General features: G+C 32.6%; 1 protein-coding gene across 2 annotated transcripts in view; it reads right to left on the reverse strand.

Moving 5' to 3' along the window:
* LOC140449852 (uncharacterized) overlaps positions 1 to 20149 on the reverse strand; it is a 214961-nt gene that overhangs the window by 23857 nt on the left and 170955 nt on the right. The window contains exon 3 of one of the 2 annotated variants that reach the window (XM_072543220.1): positions 13653 to 14692. The exons of the other annotated variant lie outside the window; for it this stretch is intronic. Within the exon in view, the coding sequence (XP_072399321.1) occupies positions 13941 to 14692 (752 nt within the window). The 3' untranslated portion in view covers positions 13653 to 13940. Of the gene's footprint in view, positions 1 to 13652; positions 14693 to 20149 lie in introns of those variants that run through there. 2 annotated transcript variants of the gene reach the window in all.

Below are 20149 nucleotides of genomic sequence, written 5' to 3' on the forward strand. Positions count from 1 at the left end.
TCAGTATACGAGTTACGCTCTGTATAGATGCATATGTCATCAGCGTATTGGATGCAATTGATTGTGTTGTCAAAAATGCCATGAATACTTGCTGAAAATATGTTGAACAATAACGGACTTAAAACTGATCCTTGAGGAAGACCTGTATGAGCAATTCTAGGACCGTGTAGTTGGTTTAAATGATCTTTAATATATATAACACGATTATTATAAAGATGAACAATATTAGTCGCTATATTTTGAGGTAATCCTATATCATATAGTTTTTTGTGTAAAATGGATAAATTAACAGAATCATATGCCCCTTTTAGGTCTAAAAACAAACAAGCAAGATAATTGTTTCTGGAAAACGTTATTTGAATGTCGGTAACTAAATGTGATATTGCATCCAGTGTACCAACACTAGCCCTAAATCCATATTGTGTACTTGGAAGGATACTATAATGTTCTACAAGCCATTCTAATCGAGTCTTAATAAGTCTTTCAAATGTCTTGCATATGCAAGACATTAATGATATCGGTCTGTAAGAAGAGGAGAGTGTTTTATCTTTATTAGGTTTAAGAATTAAACAAATAACTATTTCTTTCATATGATCCACATATCTTCCATTGAAAAGCCAATCGTTGAAAATTGTTAGTAAACTTTGTTTAGCTATAAGAGGTAATTCATATATTATGTTATAAGTAATTTGATCGCGCCCCGGAGCCGAGGACTTTGAAGACTTAAGTGCAGCCTCAAATTCTATCATATCAAAACTTTCCTGGAAAATATTGTATTTACTAGTTTTATTGTTATCCTGAATAGGAAGGTCAACATATGGCGGAGCAAATTTGTCGAGCAACTCTTCTATTAGTTCATTTGGCAGGGGATATCGTCTTGTACGGTAATTTTTATTCACTAGTTTATTAACAAAATTCCAAATTTTACTGATGGGAGTATTTTTGTTTAAAGTATTTACAAAGTTAATCCACGAACTTTTTTGTTTGTTTGTAAAGAGGAGTTTACTTTTGGCTTGAATTTGTTTGTATTTAATATAGTTTTCAAAATTTGATGCTTCAATGTATCTTTTGTATGCAACTTTTCGTGAAATGATCATATTTTTGCATTCATAATCCCACCAGACTGGAATTCGAGATTTTGGCTGAAAGGAATTTTTGATATTCATAGAAAATGAGGCAGCATCGTCAATTGTCTTTAACAGGAAGTCAAAACGTTCCGCTGAAGTGATATTATCGGTTATAATTTCGGATAATGTTTTTTCTATATGGCCTTTAAAGATATTCCAGTTTGCTGAAGACTCTTTCCATTTGGATGAAGGAATTATTGTACATGGGTGATAGTCCAAGTCGATGGTGATTACTATAGGTAAGTGAGTTGAACCCAGAGTATCGGAAACAGGATCCCATGTGGTATATCCAATTAGATTTGGTGTAACAAGGGATAGATCCACCATTGATGGAAGTTCATTAGGTCTTGTTACTTTGGTCGGTCTACAGTCGTTTAGCAGAACTAAATTACTGTTATCAAGCGCGTCTACTATACACTTGCCCTGAGCGGAATCCTTCAAGGAACCCCACCTACTGTGGTGTCCATTGAAGTCCCCACCAATGACAACCCTACCACTAAATTGAGTTAAAAGCTTTTCCCAATCTCTATTATTGACTATCACTTTGGGTGGTTTATAAATACAAACGATTACCAATTTAATTTGTTCTATAAAAACTGCACACGTTTCAATACCTTTATTAAAGTTTTTCGTTACATTAATTTCAGTAAAACAAAGGTTATTTGATATGAGGATGGCTACACCACCGTAACCATCAGGTCTATCGCTTCTGATAACGTTGTAACCTGTTAAACCAAAATTTTTATTTTTAGAAAGCCATGTTTCATTAAGCAGAATGACATCAACAACATTGTTCTCGAGATAATTAAGTAAACTAGGTTTATGTTTATTTATAGATTGACAGTTCCACTGCAGTATGTTAAATGTCCTGTTGTTCCCCATCGCTTTCAATATCTGTTAGGTTGTTCAACATTTTTTCAATTTCTTCTTTTGTATTTTTTTGTAAGTTAGGTAAAAATATTTTAGGGTTAATTTTCTTGATGATATTTTCTATCAAGGCTGGAATTTCATTGATTATTTTACATTCTATTTTTTCTTTATACGCCATAAACTCGTCCCTGTAGGGATTAGGGATTATAGGTTGGGATGAGGTGTTTGTAGCATTTGGAAATCTTGGGAAAGTTGGTGCGTTTTTGATCGCAGTAGGAGATATAGCTTTACGCTTGTTTCTTGTTTTTTTAATGGTAGGTACATAGGATTGATTTTGATTTGTACCTTCAGGGATGTTAGGGGTTAAGGCGGGGAAATTTTGTATAGTATTGAGGATACCGAATCTATTATTTGTAGTTACCTTGGCGTATGAAGGATTGTTAGCTATGGTTTCTGCCTCTTTAAAGGTAGTGTTTTCTAAAGCCATTATTGATTTTATTTTGTATTGGTGTTTAAATGCAGGACACTGTTTAGAGAGTGAGTTGTGTTCAGTGGAGTTGCAATGTAAACAAAATAGGGAGTTAGTGCATGTTTCATTATTATTATGAGTTTGACTACATTTTTTACAACGATTTGATGTTGATTTGCATTGCCGAGCAGTATGACCGAAACGAAAGCAATTAAAACACTGAACAACCGGATATATATATTGTTCAACATTAAACCTAACCAAGTCTAAATTAACAGTCTTAGGAATGCTATTTCCTTCAAATGTCAGAATGACCATCTGGCGAGGTACAAGAATTGTTTCATTATCCGAATCAATTATTTTCCGTTTTAACCTTTTTACTTCGACAACATTTTTATCTGAAACAATATTTTCTAAAATATACTTTTCATCCAAAAACGTATCGACTTCCCTAATAATTCCCTTCTTTTGAGTAAAAAATGATGGAATATACGCTACAAGTTTATTATCCTTAATAAGCTCATGTTCAATTAAAGAATTTGCGCAAGTATAAGTTTTAAAAATTACTTTTACCTTATTTCTGCCAACAGGTTTAATGTCTAGTACATCGTGTTTAAAATATTGGTTTTTAAATAGATAATGACCGACACGTACTGGTGATAAACGGGACAAGTTTTTGTCTGTAGATTCTACAAAGACATTATAATACCCTGAATCATTTATTTTATATCTATTATTTAAATTAATATACCTTTTGTCTTCCGTATCCATTGATGATATATTATTCTGGGGTGGCTCAACACCACCCCCCGATTCACTCATAATAATAAATAATTAGATCCTACCTTTTTTGAAGATCGGTTGGTTTATTTTCAAATTAAATACCTATTAATTTGATAATAGCACTAGTTAAGGACACGGCACAGATTTATCGAACGATGTTCACCTGTTAACTGTCCAACGAATACTGTATTATTAAATATGGATTTAGCGACGCCGTAATACCCATTGACAGTTATACTGAAAATTGTTAAACTGGTTGATTACCTAGTAATTAGGGTATTTACAACCTGCTGTGAACAATAACGAAAAGAAGACGACGTCGAGTTGACAGGAGGAAGCGCGATAACGTGTTTCCCGGAGATAGGTTACTTTACAACAGCTGGTGAAGTACAGAAAATGGCGGTGTGACTTAAAATTAAACAGTTCCGACTTTATCTTAGCCGTCCGTGCCGATTATTGGAAAATAAATAATTAATGTGCCGTACCGAATGATAGAGGTTATTCGTTATAAGATTTGTTGAGTGATTCTGACATTTTTTTTATTTTTTTTTGTTTGCCCAAAATAAATGATTATCAATATTTTTTAATTTTTTCAATCACCTGATCTACGATTGTTTTTTTATACCGTATATAGTTATATATTTAAATAACACCAGTAATTCAAGTACCTCCTAGTTAAGTTCACTACAGTTTGGATAATCGTTCCGTACCTTTTCGGCTCTTACCGACAAATTCCTACACAGGTCCTACACAGGTCGGTGGCGCCCAACATTTTTTGTTGTGTTGTTTTGTTTTGTACAGATATAGACCCACGACCCCTCCGAGTACTTTAATGAGCAACGGTGCATTATTACCCATAATGTTGGGACCTTCAGGTTGTTTGCTCTTAATTGGTACCCAAGGTTTCCGCACTATCACTAGAAGAAAAATATTCTACGCTGGTGCGGAAGTGATCACTTCACAAGACGATGTTGCTAAACTGAAACAAATCCTAAATCAGCGGTTTGAAAAACCAATCAAAATGAAAAATATTAAAAATAATAGCTGAGGATAATAGTAGCGGAGATAACGAGTAATAAGCAGAAAAAATCGATGAAAAAGAGATCCTTATTTGAAGAAGGCGAAGAAGGCGACAGTATTGAAGATAAATAAAGCATTTCAAACAATTCTACAGATATAAGTGGAAGAAATGAATGAAGAAATTAAATTCCTCAATTAAATGCAGCTAGACTTGACAAAATTAAACGTGGGTGATGGGATTGTGATTAAATTCTTTTAGAAGAAACAGGAAACAGGTAAAAATATATGTAGGTCAGCTAACAAAAAAATAACCATGCCTAGAGATAAAATTTTGTCGGGAAATTAGTAAAGTATCCACATTTCATTGGCTTGTTTTAGAAGATAAAAGCGTAATCAATGAAGAAGAGATTTATAAGCACTTATGCTCTCCTAGAGTATTTCCTATTGCAAATATTTTTTTTTTGTAGCATATATCAAGGCTAATGATTTACTCTTTCTCTCGGCAGTTATGCTTACACTCTGATAGTAAAAATGTGCCTTAGGTTACTTACTCGTGGACCGCAAAAATAAACAAAGTAAAAAAATAAAATTGTCAGGTGTGATTTGCTCTTCAGTGACCTTGCCAAAAATAAGTCAGATTTGGAGATATATTTTTTGGTCAATACACTTTAAACAGGAACTACTGAAATTCACAGTTCCACTTACCCCGGTGGCATCTAAATATTTCGTATATGTATTTGGCACCTAGTACTTTTCTATTGGTTCTTTGCAGCACGCGGCCATGTTTCAACCAATAGGCGGCGAGGTGCCAAAAACGTATATAGAATGTTACTTTGGGGCGAAATTCGTATACGGAATGTTAAATATTCGTAGACCCAAAAAGACGACTTCTTATTAAAATCAGAAAAGGAGAGTAATTTTAAAATATTTGATAATGTATTATTAAAAAAAAGTAAATCAGTGCAATGAAAAGAGACAGAATGCTGGAAGACCTTTGTAATCTAGGTATACCTAAGAAATACATCAGCCTCATAAAAATGACGTTGCAGGATTCAAAAGCCGCAGTAAGAGTAGATGGAGAACTGACTCCCCTGTTTAACATCAACATGGGAGTAAGACAGGGAGATGCCCTATCAACCATGCTATTCAACCTAGTTCTTGAGGCAGTCATCAGAAAAACCAATACAACCGGCCATATAAACACCAAATCAGTACAAATTACTGCATATGCAGACGATCTAGCCATCATTAGTAGGAATAAGCCACGACTAATGGAAGTGTTCAAACAAATTGATCCTGAAGCAAGAAAAAGAGGTCTCAAAATAAACGAAGCAAAAACGAAGTATATGACAGTAAAAAGAATAACTGACAATGAAAATAATATCACAATAGACAACTATACTATCGAACGAGTGGATGCCTTTACATATCTCGGCACAGAAATCAATCAGAAGAACTCCGTAAGTAGCGAAATTAATGCACGTATTCCCAGCGGGAATCGTACATACTATGCTAATAAAAGATTGATGACATCGAAATTATTAGACAAAAGAACCAAATATCTACAGAACACTGATTAGACAAGTAGTAACCTATGGATGTGAAACTTGGGTAATGACGAAAAAAGATGAAGCCCAACTCAGGACATTCGAGAGAAAAATATTGAGGAAAGTATATGGCCCGGTACAAGAGGAAGATGGCACATGGAGAATCAGGAGAAACGACGAGGTTAATGAGTTAAATGAAGGTTATGACATTGTAAGATTTGTGAAAAGTCAAAGACTGTCATAGCTGGGACATGTGCAGAGACAAAACGATGCAAAAACAACAAAGAAAATGTTACAATGGAAGCCCATAGGAAGGCGAAAAAAAGGAAGGCCCAGAACGAGATGGTTGGATGACGTGGAAGACGACCTGAAAACAATGAACATAAGACAATGGAGAAGAAGGGCACAAGAGAGATCTGAATGGAAGGACATAGCCAGACAGGCAAAGGCCCATCCAGGGTTATGATGCCAAAAGAAGAAGAAGAAATCAGTGCAATAGGAAATAAAACAAAATGTATTTAAATAAATAATAAAAAATTTTTAATTTTCAAAATGTAATATTTAGACGAAATTTAATGTCCTTCGCCATTGTTAGTTGCATTTGTTGGATTTGCTGCGATGTTGGACTAAAGATTGCCACGCTTTTTAAACCTTTTTTTAGGAGGTTGTCCAAATGGTAATCTATTTGACCCTTTAGTAACTCCAAACTTTCTTCGACTGATTAAAGTTGGTTACACTCTTATATTGGCCTTGTATTCAAATCGCCTTGCCTAGGCGATAAAAAATTTCCCAACCCGTTTTGGTTTTAATATGGGATAATCTTTCGTGCAATAACAAATCAGTTCCAATTGTAACATTTTTATCTTGTAGCGTATCAATAAAATCTGCAAAAGAGAATTCTTGTTGTTCAGCTGTTTCATTTTTGTTTAAAAGAATATCTTCTCTAACGTTATTTTTATCAATGTTATCAACAGGAAGATATAATTAAATTATCTAAAAATTAATACAAAGTTCCTAGTGAGCAAAATAATTTTGTGCTTTACGAAATCGATATAGCAACAGGATTTTGCAGGTGCGAAATTGGAAGATTGGGTGCATTTTGCAAGCATTAAGCTGAGACTGCACATTTTTTTAGTATAGTATTTTTCATATAAAAATGCGTGCACGTCACAATTTATATGAAGTGACGTCACTTATATTTAAAATTTCCAGAACGTCAACCTTAGAGTTCAAATTTTCCTAACACAGCTAGTAATACGAAGCTCTTACGGAACTGCTCGATCTTTCATAGGCGTCAACATGGTATAATAATCAGAAAAATGTAATCATCATTATATTGGGAATTTTAGAATTATATTGAATAAATAACCAAAAACATTTGTTATTATTAATAATATAAATTTTATGAAATAACTCTTTAAGACTAATATTCCACAAAATAATAATTTTAATTAAATATATTAGACAATTGTACGCAACTGATACAGGAATACTTCAAATTTTTTGACAGTTTAGCGTGTGGCAAAATTGTTTTAAAGGGTTGCCGCTTTTTTAGAGTAAGAATTTTGTTTGTTTTGATTTCTTACACAATTTGATCATAATATATTATATATTAATAGATTGTATTTATAAATACATATTAAATTTAGATTAATAGCTTTAAAAACTAATTATTGGTGTGTATTGTGATTGTGCTATGCCAAAATAACTAAATAGTCTGTAGAAAGCTAATAAGCTTTCATATAAGATAAATTATTTTGAACAAGAAATAATGGCGGGACATTTTTACTATTAATGCTCTAAAAGTGGTAAGTTTAAAATTTAGAATGTATAATTTTGTATTAAAATGTTTTCTTATGTATTTTAGTGTGTTGCAGTAATCTTAAAACTAAGTGTATTTACTGTTAATATAATAGTTTGACAAATAGTTAACATTTTAAAAATTCCTCACTTACTAACTATTCTGATGTTTTGGCAACGCTGTGGGGTTCTGACGTCGTAAATCTTGAATGACGTGCAGGCATTTTTATATGAAAAATACTATACATTATATCTCTTTGCAACGTTCAAGCTGAGAAATCTGAAAATTGATACGAAGTAGATAAATTAGCTTTTGGCGAAAAAGTTCAACCTTATTCATTTTATAAAGTGCTTTCAGCGTCTAGTTAATGTGATACAGAACCATTATATTAATACCAGTATTGATAACAGTGATGAAAATAATGTTAGAGAAGATATTTTTTGAAACAAAAATGAAACAGCTTAACAACAAAAATTTTCTTTTGCAGATTTTATTAATATGCTAAAAGATAAAAATGTTACATTTGAAACTGATTCATCAACGTTAAAATTACTGCACGAAAGATTATCCCATATTAAAACCAAAACGGCTTGTGAAAGGTTTTTAAACATGGTAGGAAGTTTCTCGGCAAGGCGATTTGAATACAAGGCCAATATAAGAGTGTCACCAGTTTTAATCAGTCGAAGAAAGTTACTAGAAGGTCAAATAGATTACCATTTGGACAACCACCTAAAGTTCAACCTCCTAAGAAAAGGTTTAAAAGGCGTCACAATCTTTCGTCCAACATTGCAGCAAATTAAACAAATGCAACTAAAAATGGGGAAGGACATCGAATTTCGTATAAATATTACATTTTAAAAATTTTTAATTTTTTATGATTTATTTAAATATATTTTGTGTTATTTCCTATTGCACTGATTTACTTTTTTTTTAATAATACATTAACAAGTATTTTAAAAACACTTTCCTTGTCTGATTTTAATGAAAAGTCGTCTTTTTTGAAAATTGGCTGAATTTGTCATTGGCTGAAATATGGCCGCGTGCCGCAAATGACCTATAGAAAAGTCCTAAGTGCAAAATCATCATCATCCAGCCTCAAGAGTCCACTGCTGAACATAGGCCTCTTCCTCATGTTTCCAACCCCGTCTATCTTGCGCCGCTCTCATCCAGTTTTTATTGAGTCTTCTTAAATCGTCAGTCCATCTTGTAGGTGGTCGACCGACGCTTCTCTTGTCTTCCCTTGGCCTCCATTCCAATAACCTCTTTGTCCATCGCCCATCTGTCATTCTGGCTATGTGTCCTGCCCATCTCCATTTTAGTCTGGCTATCTTCTCGATGATGTCAGTCACTCCGGTTTTTCTCCTGATGTCTTCGTTGGTTATTCTGTCTCGCAGAGTTATTCCTAACATGGACCGCTCCGTTCTTCTCTGCGTGACTCTCAGTTTGGTAGCTGCTGCTTTTGTTAAGGTAAGTGTTTCTGCTCCGTACGTCAAGACTGGGAGGACGCATTGATCAAATACCTTTCTCTTTAGGCATGTTGGCAGCTCACTTTTAAAAGTTTCTCTCAGTTTTCCAAATACTGCCCACACAAGGCCGATTATTCTCTTCAGTTCATGAGTCTGGTTATCCCTGCCAATCATAATTTCATGTCCCAGGTATTTATATCTATCTACGAGTTCTATTTCTTCCCACCAATACTGATGTTCTGGTTGGGTACCAAATTGGTCATGATTTTTGTTTTCGAGATATTTATATTTAAACCTACACTTTCTGTAGCCACAACGAGTTCCTGTACCATCTCTCTTGAAATACCTAGATCTTCAGCTATTATAAGTATATCGTCGGCGAAACGTAAGTTGTTTAGATATTCTCCATTTATTTTTATTCCCTTTGTCATCCAATCCAAATTCTTAAAAGCATGTTCTAGCACCGTATTAAAAAGTTTAGGTGACATTGGGTCTCCTTGTCTAACCCCCCGTTCTATTTTTATGCGATTACTGTTAGTATGTAATCTGACAGTGGTTGTTGCCTGCAGGTATATTTTGTATAATAATTTAGTATATCAAATACATATACGGAATGTTTAGATGCACCTCTGTGTACCTTAATTGTTTATCTGTAAAAATGTTAATACTAGTTTTGATCAAATAGTGATTTATAATAAGAGAATAGAATAAATTGGTTCGGTCTTATATGAAGACAGTTGAATGAATACGAAAGCAATTGAAGGTGGAAGGAACATTTTCAAATCTAGAATGTCCCAGGAATGAACTACCAAAGAACACTTGACCAGTTACACCTAATATATGCGTATAATCCTGATAATTTAAAAAATTCTTTAAGATTTTCAGAACAATTTTATGATTAATTGTATGAATTAGACGGCTTTAAACAATTTTTTATCTATGCACTTGAAATATCTACCTGTAGTCTAATGGCACATAAAAATATCTTAAATTAACCATACACCTAATTACCTGAATAATAAATAAATAGATAATTTAATTGAGCAAATAAATTAAAACTAAAATATATAAGGAACTATAAAACGTATAGGAATTTATAATTTTGTCTGAAGTGTCTATTTGACGAGAATCCATACATAATAACTGACAAAACTGTGTGGTCTAAATTTTTAGTGTATCACGTGGTCTGCTAAGCAACCTTCTTCGCCAATTATGGTGCTGAGATTTAAACAAAAATAAACATTAATTCTAGAAAGTCTAAGCTTTTTAGAATACATGTCAAATTTTAGAGAAGTGCAGCCATAAGTATATTTTAAACAGGTTCATAAAGTTGACATGTTTGGCAAAATGACGCATATGGAGAAAAACGATTTTCGATCTCTCATTAAACATCATTATCTGAGACATAAAACGCCCGTGCAAGATTGCATAGAGAATATAGCAAATGGGGTCTAGAAGTTAGCTTGAATAAAACAGAATGTTAAGTAATAAACTAGTACCAGGTTTGATGTTCTGGTTGATGATAATACATAGTAAGACAAGTGGAAAAGTTTAAGTACCTTGGTATTGTAGTTAATAAGAAAGGTATAGGTAGCATAATATAAAATTCAGGATTCAAGAGTCATGTAAAGTCATAGGTGCACTTAACTCTATTTGATGGGAGACAAACATTAGCAAAAGCAATAAAAAGATAATTGGTCCATGGGTAATTCAGTTCTTACATATGTCTGCGAAGAGTTCAAAATGAAAAAAAAAAAGACAAAAGACGACTTATAGCAGTCGTAATGGACTACCTATGACTATCTGCCAGAATTTATATAATAGATTGGATTCTCATCAAAGAAATTAGAAAGAGTTGTTGAGTGCATCGAAAAAAAAATTTTAAATGGTTTGGTTATTTGCTTAGGATGAATGATTCAAGGTGACCGAAATGATTATTCTCCTGGCAACCACCTGGATGACATAAAACAGGCTGACGCCGTAAATCATAGAGCAAAATAATAAATCGGACTATGAGGTCTCACGACTTAGAGGAAGAACTGGCACCATATCGAAAACTTGGAGGCGGAGATTGGGAACGGTAAGGCATTGACCAGCTGTATAATTGTTTTGCAATATAATTATATTGACCACGTATTGGACGCCCCTCCGATGCAGTTATAACGGAAAGTGTGAAGGAAATCAATGAGATAGTTTTAGCAGATCGTAAAGTGAAGGTACTATGTGAATTCGTGGATACCAAAAGAATTAGGAAGGAGCGCGCTAGTCATGTTTTAAACAAAGTTTTGAATATGACAAATCTATTCTGCCGTGAGGTAGGATAGGTTTGTTGGTGGGTCGGAAAGGTTATGGCTACTGTATTTTGGAATACAGGTATATTGAATGCACCAATTTAATATAACCGCCAGAAAATTTAACATGTTAATTTCCCCAAAAAAGACAAAATGCATGGTTACAACAGCAAATTTACTAATATGTAAATTGGAGCTGGAAGGTCAGATAATAGAACAAGTGATGGAGTTTAAATATCTATGCATCACATTATCTAGCTACGACAAGCTCTAAACGAAAGTGGAAGATCAAGTGAATGGAGCAAACAGAGCCGCAGGCTGCCTAAATAAAACAGTATGGAGAAATGAAAATATCGAGAAAGAAACGAAAGGCAGAATTTACAAAACAGTCATCAGAACAATAATGACATATGCGGCAGAAACAAGACCTGACACAGAGAGGACAAAAAGGATGTTAGAAACAGCAGAGACACTATGGGACAGAGCTAGAAGTACAGATATACGACGCGACGTAGATGCAAGGTGGAGAACATCAAGAACTGGGTAAGAAATAAAAGAGTAGAATGGAACGATCATATAAGCCGAATGCCAACAAATAGAGTAGTAAAGACGGCAAGAGACGGTTCCCCAATAGGAAGACGATCAGTAGGAAGTCCACGAAAACGATGGAACGACAACTTACTGGAGGCACATTGAAAAACAGACAGAGTCATGTCTATATAAAAAGAAGAAGAAGAAGAAGAAGGTAGATTGAAAAAGGCAAAACTATGAATATGTAGGATTATTGTGCACTTCTGGAAAATATGAATCAGGAATTCAGTGAGAAGCGGCCCTATATGCAGTAGAAAAAAGTTGTTTTTCTAATACAATGCCTGGCTCACAAGAGCGTTAGGACCATGGCAAAAATTCTTTGGACTTCTAATTGCTTTCTTATCTGCCTTATTCTCCTAATTTGACCTCCTTTGATTATTAGGTATTCCCAAATCTAAAGAGATGATTCGTTAATCAAAAAATATAGTTCAAACGAAGAGATAGTTGACGAAACAAACATTTGCAGAGCTTTGAGAATAGTATTAGATGACATAAAGATGCTAAATAACAAAATTTTTTGGAACAGCATGTTTTATATTTCCAAGAAGGTTACTTAACAGGCTCTATAAGTATAAAAACAAAACTTTACACAAATGTCTTCTCGTAAAATGACGGGATATCAGACTGAAATATTTAATTAATTTATTATATAAAATACCATCGGTTTGTTCTTAACCAAATATACTAGTACCAGATATAATGAAAAGTAATCTTGAGTATTGTAATAGACGCTATCAACTTCTGAATAAACACGAAAAGGAAAATATAATTGCTATTAAAAATTTACTTTTCAAAATATTCTCGTTAAGTTAAAAATTTTAGATAAATATAACTGATATGTATGTCTCTTAAATAGGTTATAAGACGTTGAATATAGGAAGAGCTAATCTCCTAACAAATGAATCAATACAGATTGCCGCCTATGTCGATGATATCAGCATGAGGTCTCGCAGAACAGAAGAGGCGGCAGAAATATATTCACAAATAAAAACAGAGGCAAAAGAGACCGGGCTAAAAATAAATATTTAAAAGACAAAAAAGCTAACACAGGCAAGAAAAGCTAGGGGAAACAGACGCACTGTTGAGTTATAGGACGATAGTGAAACTGTAGAAAGTTTTACATATTTGGGAGTTGAATTAAGAACGGATGGAAAATATAACGAGAAATTCAAAGAATAATTGTAAAGGGAAACAAAGCTTATTTTTCACTCTCCACACACTGGAGATCCAAAAACGGGGTCTACAAAATTGTTATAACACCAACTGTATGTTATGGATGCGAGACATGAGTGATGACAAAAAAAAGTCTTTGAATCAAAAATTCTTGAGGAAGATACTTGAACATATTAACAAAAACAGAATATGCAGATCCAAGTACAACCATGAACTCTACCAACCATTCAAAGAGTTAAACTTCAAAGACTTCGATTCACTGGTCATGTAGTAAGAATGGAAATCTACAGATTGCCGAAAAGAGCTCTTAGTAGTAAAATGCAGGGAGCAAGACCAAAAGAAAGGTAGAGGAAAAGGTGGGAGAATGAAATGGCAACGAACGTACCAAATTTGCACGAAGAAAGGACTTGGAGAAAAGCTGCGTGGAACCGCCAATGTTGGAGGCGTAGTTTGGGAGAACTAACGCTCGATTTAAAATGTAGCATTTAAGAGAGAAAGTTCTAACCGAAGTACTACTATACTAAGTAAAAATTTAACGTTACACCGGTACTAAAACATGTATTACGGATATATCGATAAGTTGAAAATAAATATTCGGAAGTTCGTACTTTGGTCGAAGTGGAGAAAATATTACGACAGTTGTTTCAAACGCTTGCAAAAGTGTGTTAATGTTTATAGAAAGTACTTTCAAAAACTATTTTTAATGATAAATACTTGTCGCTCATCATATTACTTTTGGGTACTTCTTGTATATTTGTAAAGAACAAACAGATTAAAATTATTCTAAATGGTACAATTATAGTTATTTAACCATATACCAAGCAGGATGAGGTGGAGAATATTTAGCGTCATGAAGTTTCTGGGCTTTGTCCTCCCACCCCCACCGTTTCTTGGGGGTCAAGGAATCCAAATTAAATTCCTTATGAGTAGAATGAGGCGCTTTTTTGGGAGCCAACGAATTCAATTTGAATTCTCTATGGGTAGCATCGGGACTTTCATAATAGTGATGAGCATCAGGAGGATGATCATAAACAAGCGATTCTCCGCCGTAAATGTAGTTCTTCAGCCATATAGTCTTCTTGACAACATGCAGAAGGAAGTACTTAAAACTTAACAACCACCACTTGAATGCTAGTATGGCATAGAAAAATTTAATTATGTAGTTCAACACAGATATGATTGTGAACCCAGCTATTGCAATCTTGACCAGTTTCATTATTTTTTCCTTTAACTTGTTTTTCTTCTTTTCCTTTCTGGATTGCTTTAACAAATATTGACGTAAAATTAAGTCTGCGTCTGGAATCGGTCTTCTGCTAATTACCAAATCCATTAGGTCAGTGCGTTGTGTGGGAAGTACTTGTTTAATTTTCTTGGTGGTAATATTTTTCCTCGATCCCATAAACTTACTGTTCATACGATATTTTCTTGAGGGTTTAATCATTTCCAAATTATCTTTGTCAGTAACATCAGCATTTGCAATTTTTTCTTTAGTTTGTTTGATATTTTTATTGTTTGGGGGTATCTTTATTGGCTTTTTATTTTTGTTCTTCTTCTCTGAAAAAGTACCAGATTTTATTAAAATGTGGACATTGATGAAGATGTGTCGATGACTCTGTGGTGATGAGTGAAAATGTTATTGTGGAATGATGAGACTGAAATAATAAAAGATGTTATGGAAATGTTAGAATGTAATATAAATATAATATAAAAATTATACCTACTTTTTAAAACCGCCGATTTTCGAAGTTTATCGTTTATATATTTTTAATTAAAAATTTACTTTTTGCTTTAATATATATATATATATATATATATATATATATATATATATATATATATATATATATATTTTTCAAATTATTTTTCGACCGTACTGTTTTAAATATTGATTTATAGTATCAGCAATCGGTCAGGAAATAAAACTCTATTTGATCAGTCTCAATATTTCGTCACGATTTTGTGACTTGTTCAGGAGAAAACTGTAAATTTATTAGAATCATTAATTATTATGTGTAAACAAAGTGAATATTTTCTACAACTATAAGAATAAAAATTTAAATTTTTTTAGCATATCTAAATAAATGCCATATTTGTTTGATTTTATTTAGGAGTTATGGTAACCGCAATATTTTATAGAGTGAATTCCCATTGTACAATTTTTAGTGAGTCGGTTAAAATAAACAATTACTTTGACACTATTATCCATATTATAAAGTGTAAAGATGGAATTAATAGTACAGAATTGAGAAAGAATCAGGAACACGATAAATTGATCTATAAAATATCATTAGATGTAGTGTCATTGTTTACTAACATCCCAATAAAATTAGTCATTGAAATCATACAAGAAAAATGATCTAAAATAGAACAATTCACATGATTATCTAGGAAAGACTTCCTGTCATTATTAACATTTTTATTTGACAGCACATATTTTTGTTTTTGTGATAAATTCTATAAACAAATATTTGGAACACCAATGGGCGGTCCTATTAGTCCTATTTTAGCAACAATTATCCTAGACCATTTATTAGACCTTGGAATCTCAAAATTGCCGTTTTCACTAGCATTTATTTATAAATTTGTTGATGATATAATATGCAGTGTACCATTGAACCATATTCAGACAGTACAAACGATCTTTAATTCACTCCATCAAAATATTCAATTCACTGTCGAATATGAAAATGAAAATAGTATACCTTTTCTAGATACCAAAGTCATAAGAACTAATGATAACAAAATCATATTAGATTGGTATCAAAAAGATACTGCATCCGGCAGATTTATAAATTATTATTCTAATCATCCTAGAAATCAAAAATTCAACACAATTATATCTATGAAAAATCGTGTAACGACAATCTGTGATCGGAGTTTCCTAGATGTCAATTTAAAGAAACTTTTTGAAATGTTTTTAAACAATGGCTACCCAAAACATATATTAAAAAAACTTATTTATAACACTAACTTTTACAATAGAGCTTTAATAAATAATCCACAACCAGTTTCATATAAAAAAATACCTTTCATAAAAAATTTAACAGACCAAATTGTCCCACTTTTCAAAACATTTCCGAACATTAAATTAATTAAATACAATCCACTTCTAAATTCAAGGTTATTCTCAAAAATAAAAGCTAAAACTCGAAATTCAATAATGAGTAATATAATTTATAGAATAAATTGCAGTCAATGTCAAAGTTGTTATATTGGTCAAAGTCAACAGTGGCTTAAACAACGTGTCACTCAACACAAAAGTGACTGTAACATACGAAAAAACTCTTGTGCCTTAGTGGACCACCACTTGAAGACAGGACATAACTTTGACTTTAATAATGTAAAAATCTTGGAACAAGTTGATAATTATAAAAATCGGCTTTTCCTTGAAATGGTACACATTAATAAAACTCCTGAATCTATCAATTATAAGACAGACACCAATCATTTAAGTAATATCTACTGCAACATACTAAACAATATATAATATGATAGATCTTAACATTTAAACACAAACTTAGTAATTCTCTAGTAACTGTACCAATAATTTTATTACATTCCTAAATATCAGTATTGCAATAACTGACTACATACCATCAATTACATTTTATAGATCAATTTATCGTGTTCCTGATTCTTTCTCAATTCTGTACTATTAATTCCATCTTTACACTTTATAATATGGATAATAGTGTCATAGTAATTGTTTATTTTAACCGACTCACTAAAAATTGTACAATGGGAATTCACTCTATAAAATATTGCGGTTACCATAACTCCTAAATAAAATCAAACAAATATGTCATTTATTTAGATATGCTAAAAAAATTTATTTTTATTCTTATAGTTGTAAGTATTAAAATATTCACTTTTTTTACACATAATAATTAATGATTCTAATAAATTTACAGTTTTCTCCTGAAGAAGTCACAAAATCGTGACGAAATATTGAGACTGAACAAATAGAGTTTTATTTCCAGACCGATTGTTGATACTATAAATCAATATATATATTTATATATATATATATATATATATATATATATATATATATATATATTTATATATATATATATATAAATATATATATATATATATATATATATATATATATATATATATATGTATATATATATACATATATATATATATATATATATATATATACAGGGCGAGGCAGATAAACGACCAATTAGAAAAATCTTGAGAATTAAAGGTAACTGAATCATGAAAATTGGAATACAAGGGTTTTGAAGGTTGACCTATTTAATGGAAATATTTTCATCTATTTGCTACTTCCAGTTATATCGTAAGTTGCTTAAACCTTCGTTTTTTTATTGGGACACCCTGTATATACTTTAATTTTAGAAATATTCATGTTATCCTGAACATTTTTTGTAAATACTTCCCTATACCTATTGTAAATCGTTTTTGAGTTATAACGGTTTTTATATAAAAATTACACTTTTCTACCATGTAAATAAAGTTCAATATCCTCTAATGCAATTTTAATAAAAGTTTAAATTCCTTAGAAACTTATTAACCACATACAGCATTATCGTTTACAGTCTAAAATTGTCTTTTTTATTATACAGGGTGCTGTAAAAATTGGCATAAAACCGACATCCTAAATTTTCGCCTAATTCCTTTTTTTCAAACGGGACACCCTGTATGTGATTCATTATTTTAGAAAAATATCTTTTTCACTATCCTTATATGTACACCCAATATATTCAATATGTATTGCTGTATGCCATTGAGTGACAGTTATAATAATAATTTGACTAATTTTCTTAATGGCTCATTCATAATAGCTCATTTAGGATATACAAATGATGATTTTGTAAATTTAATTATATTTTACGGAGAGTGTAACAAAATAGTATCCAGAACGTGCCGTGTTTTTGCTAAGAGATATCCTGAGAAGCTTCGACCAAATTATAAAACTGTAAAACTTTTGTTGAACAACTGTTTCCAGTTTGGTCAGTTTATGAGTAAAAGGACCCACGTCGATAGTAAAGACTTACAAATAGATATCATGGGATATTTTGCAGTTAATTCAAATTCATCCTTACTGTAATGTGAGCAATTGTTATAGGTATTGACTCGAACAATACACACAATTTAAAAAAAAACATCATTGGACCCTTTATTCGTATACACTAGCTCAATATTTACATCCTGCTGATTATGTAAGAATTGTAGAATTTTGTTAATGAGTTTTTATGAAATGCCAAGATGAAGATTTTAAAAAAAAAGTTATTTGGTGTGATCAATCGAAGTTAACAAAAATGGTATGTTTAACCGCCATAACAGTCACTTCTGGAGTGATCAAAATCCTTAGCTCACGTGGGATAGTAAATTTCAAGCATTCTTTTCGTTCAATGTTTTTTGCGCTGTGACAAAGATAGTCGCTAGTATGATTTATGACAAAAATTTAAACAGAGAGCGTTACTGCAATATTTTACGGCAAGTAATTGTACCAGCACTGCACGCTTTACATAATAATAAGGCTAACGAGGCTTGGTTTCAACAAGATGGAACACCGGCTCACGATATTCGAGGAGTCGGCACTTTGCTTAATGAAATATTTATGTATAGATGGATAGCCAATAAAGATCTATCACTACCTTCCCTCGCTCAACCGATTCCATCTCTCTCTGTTGTCCCATTCTCCATCATTTAGGCCTCTCATAATCGTGGCGTCGTCTACTTCGTTCCTCCAGGATCTTCGAGGTCGTCCTCTTTTCCTCCTTCCTATAGGGCTCCATTCGGTTATTCTCTTTATCTATCTGCTGTCGCTAGTTCTTCTTACATATCCATACTACTTTAGTTTTTTTGTTCTATATATGTTAGTATGTATGTTTCTATTAATGTTCTTTGCTTTATTTCGTCATTACTTCTTCTATTCATTCTTGTTACTCTGCAGCATCTTTGCAGGCATTCCATCTCTGTTGCTACTATCTTACTGCTGTTTTTCTTGTTTATAATCCAATTTTCAGCCCCATATGTCATAATACTTCGTACTAATGTTTTATAAATCTGTGTTTTTGTCTTCATATTTAGGTGTCTATTTCACCATATTGAGTTAAGTTGTCGGATTGCTGTTCTTGTTTGTCCTAATCTTTACTTAATTTCTTCCTCTGATGTTGCCTTTTTCGTGATTATAAACCCCAAGTATTTGAATTTATCCTTTCCTTTGATTTTTACGTTGTCGTCAATCTGTAGATATTCTATGTCTTCTTCACTTGTAGATAGGTACTCTGTTTTAGCGAGGTTAATATCTAGGACAGCTTTGGTATATTCTTCTTGTGGTGTCTTCATCATGTAACTGATGTCTTCTTTGTCTTGTGCAATCAATACTTGATCGTCTGCAAAGCTTAATATATAGGTATTCGTTTCGTACCGGTACTCCCATGCCTTCGCATTTTCTTTTCCATGTAGTCAAGGCTTTCTCCAAGTATATTGTAAATAGGATTGAATATGTGGTACAAACCTGCAGGAGCCCTTTTGTTGTGGTGAAGTCTCCTATGATTCTTGTTCCCATTTTAATGGACCCTTTATTTTCTTTATACATAGCTTCTGTGAGTTCCGTCTATATTTCTAATTTGTACATTGTCTCCCATAGTTCTGGCCTTGGTACAGAGTCATACGCCTTTCTTAGGTCCACAAATGCCAAATGTTTACCTCTATTTTTTGCTTTTTTCTTATCCAGCAGTTGTTCCAGTGTGTATATGTGGTCTATGCATGATTTTCCTGCCGTGAAGCAGCCCGATTTTCCCCGATTTTGCCTTTTATCGCTTGCTCTATCTTTTCTCGCACTATCTTCCTATTGATGATATTACGCTTATTCCTCTGTAGTTTTCGCATCGTTTTTTATCTCCTGTCTTAAATATAGATGTCATATATGGCACCGTCCATTCCTTTTGGAGCTGTTCTCCATTTATGGCTTTCTGAAATATTCATTTTATCATCCGGTGTAATTTTTTTAAACCGTACTTTATAAGCTCA

Source organism: Diabrotica undecimpunctata, chromosome 9 (genome assembly GCF_040954645.1).
Source record: "Diabrotica undecimpunctata isolate CICGRU chromosome 9, icDiaUnde3, whole genome shotgun sequence".
Taxonomy (NCBI): Eukaryota; Metazoa; Arthropoda; class Insecta; order Coleoptera; family Chrysomelidae; genus Diabrotica; species Diabrotica undecimpunctata.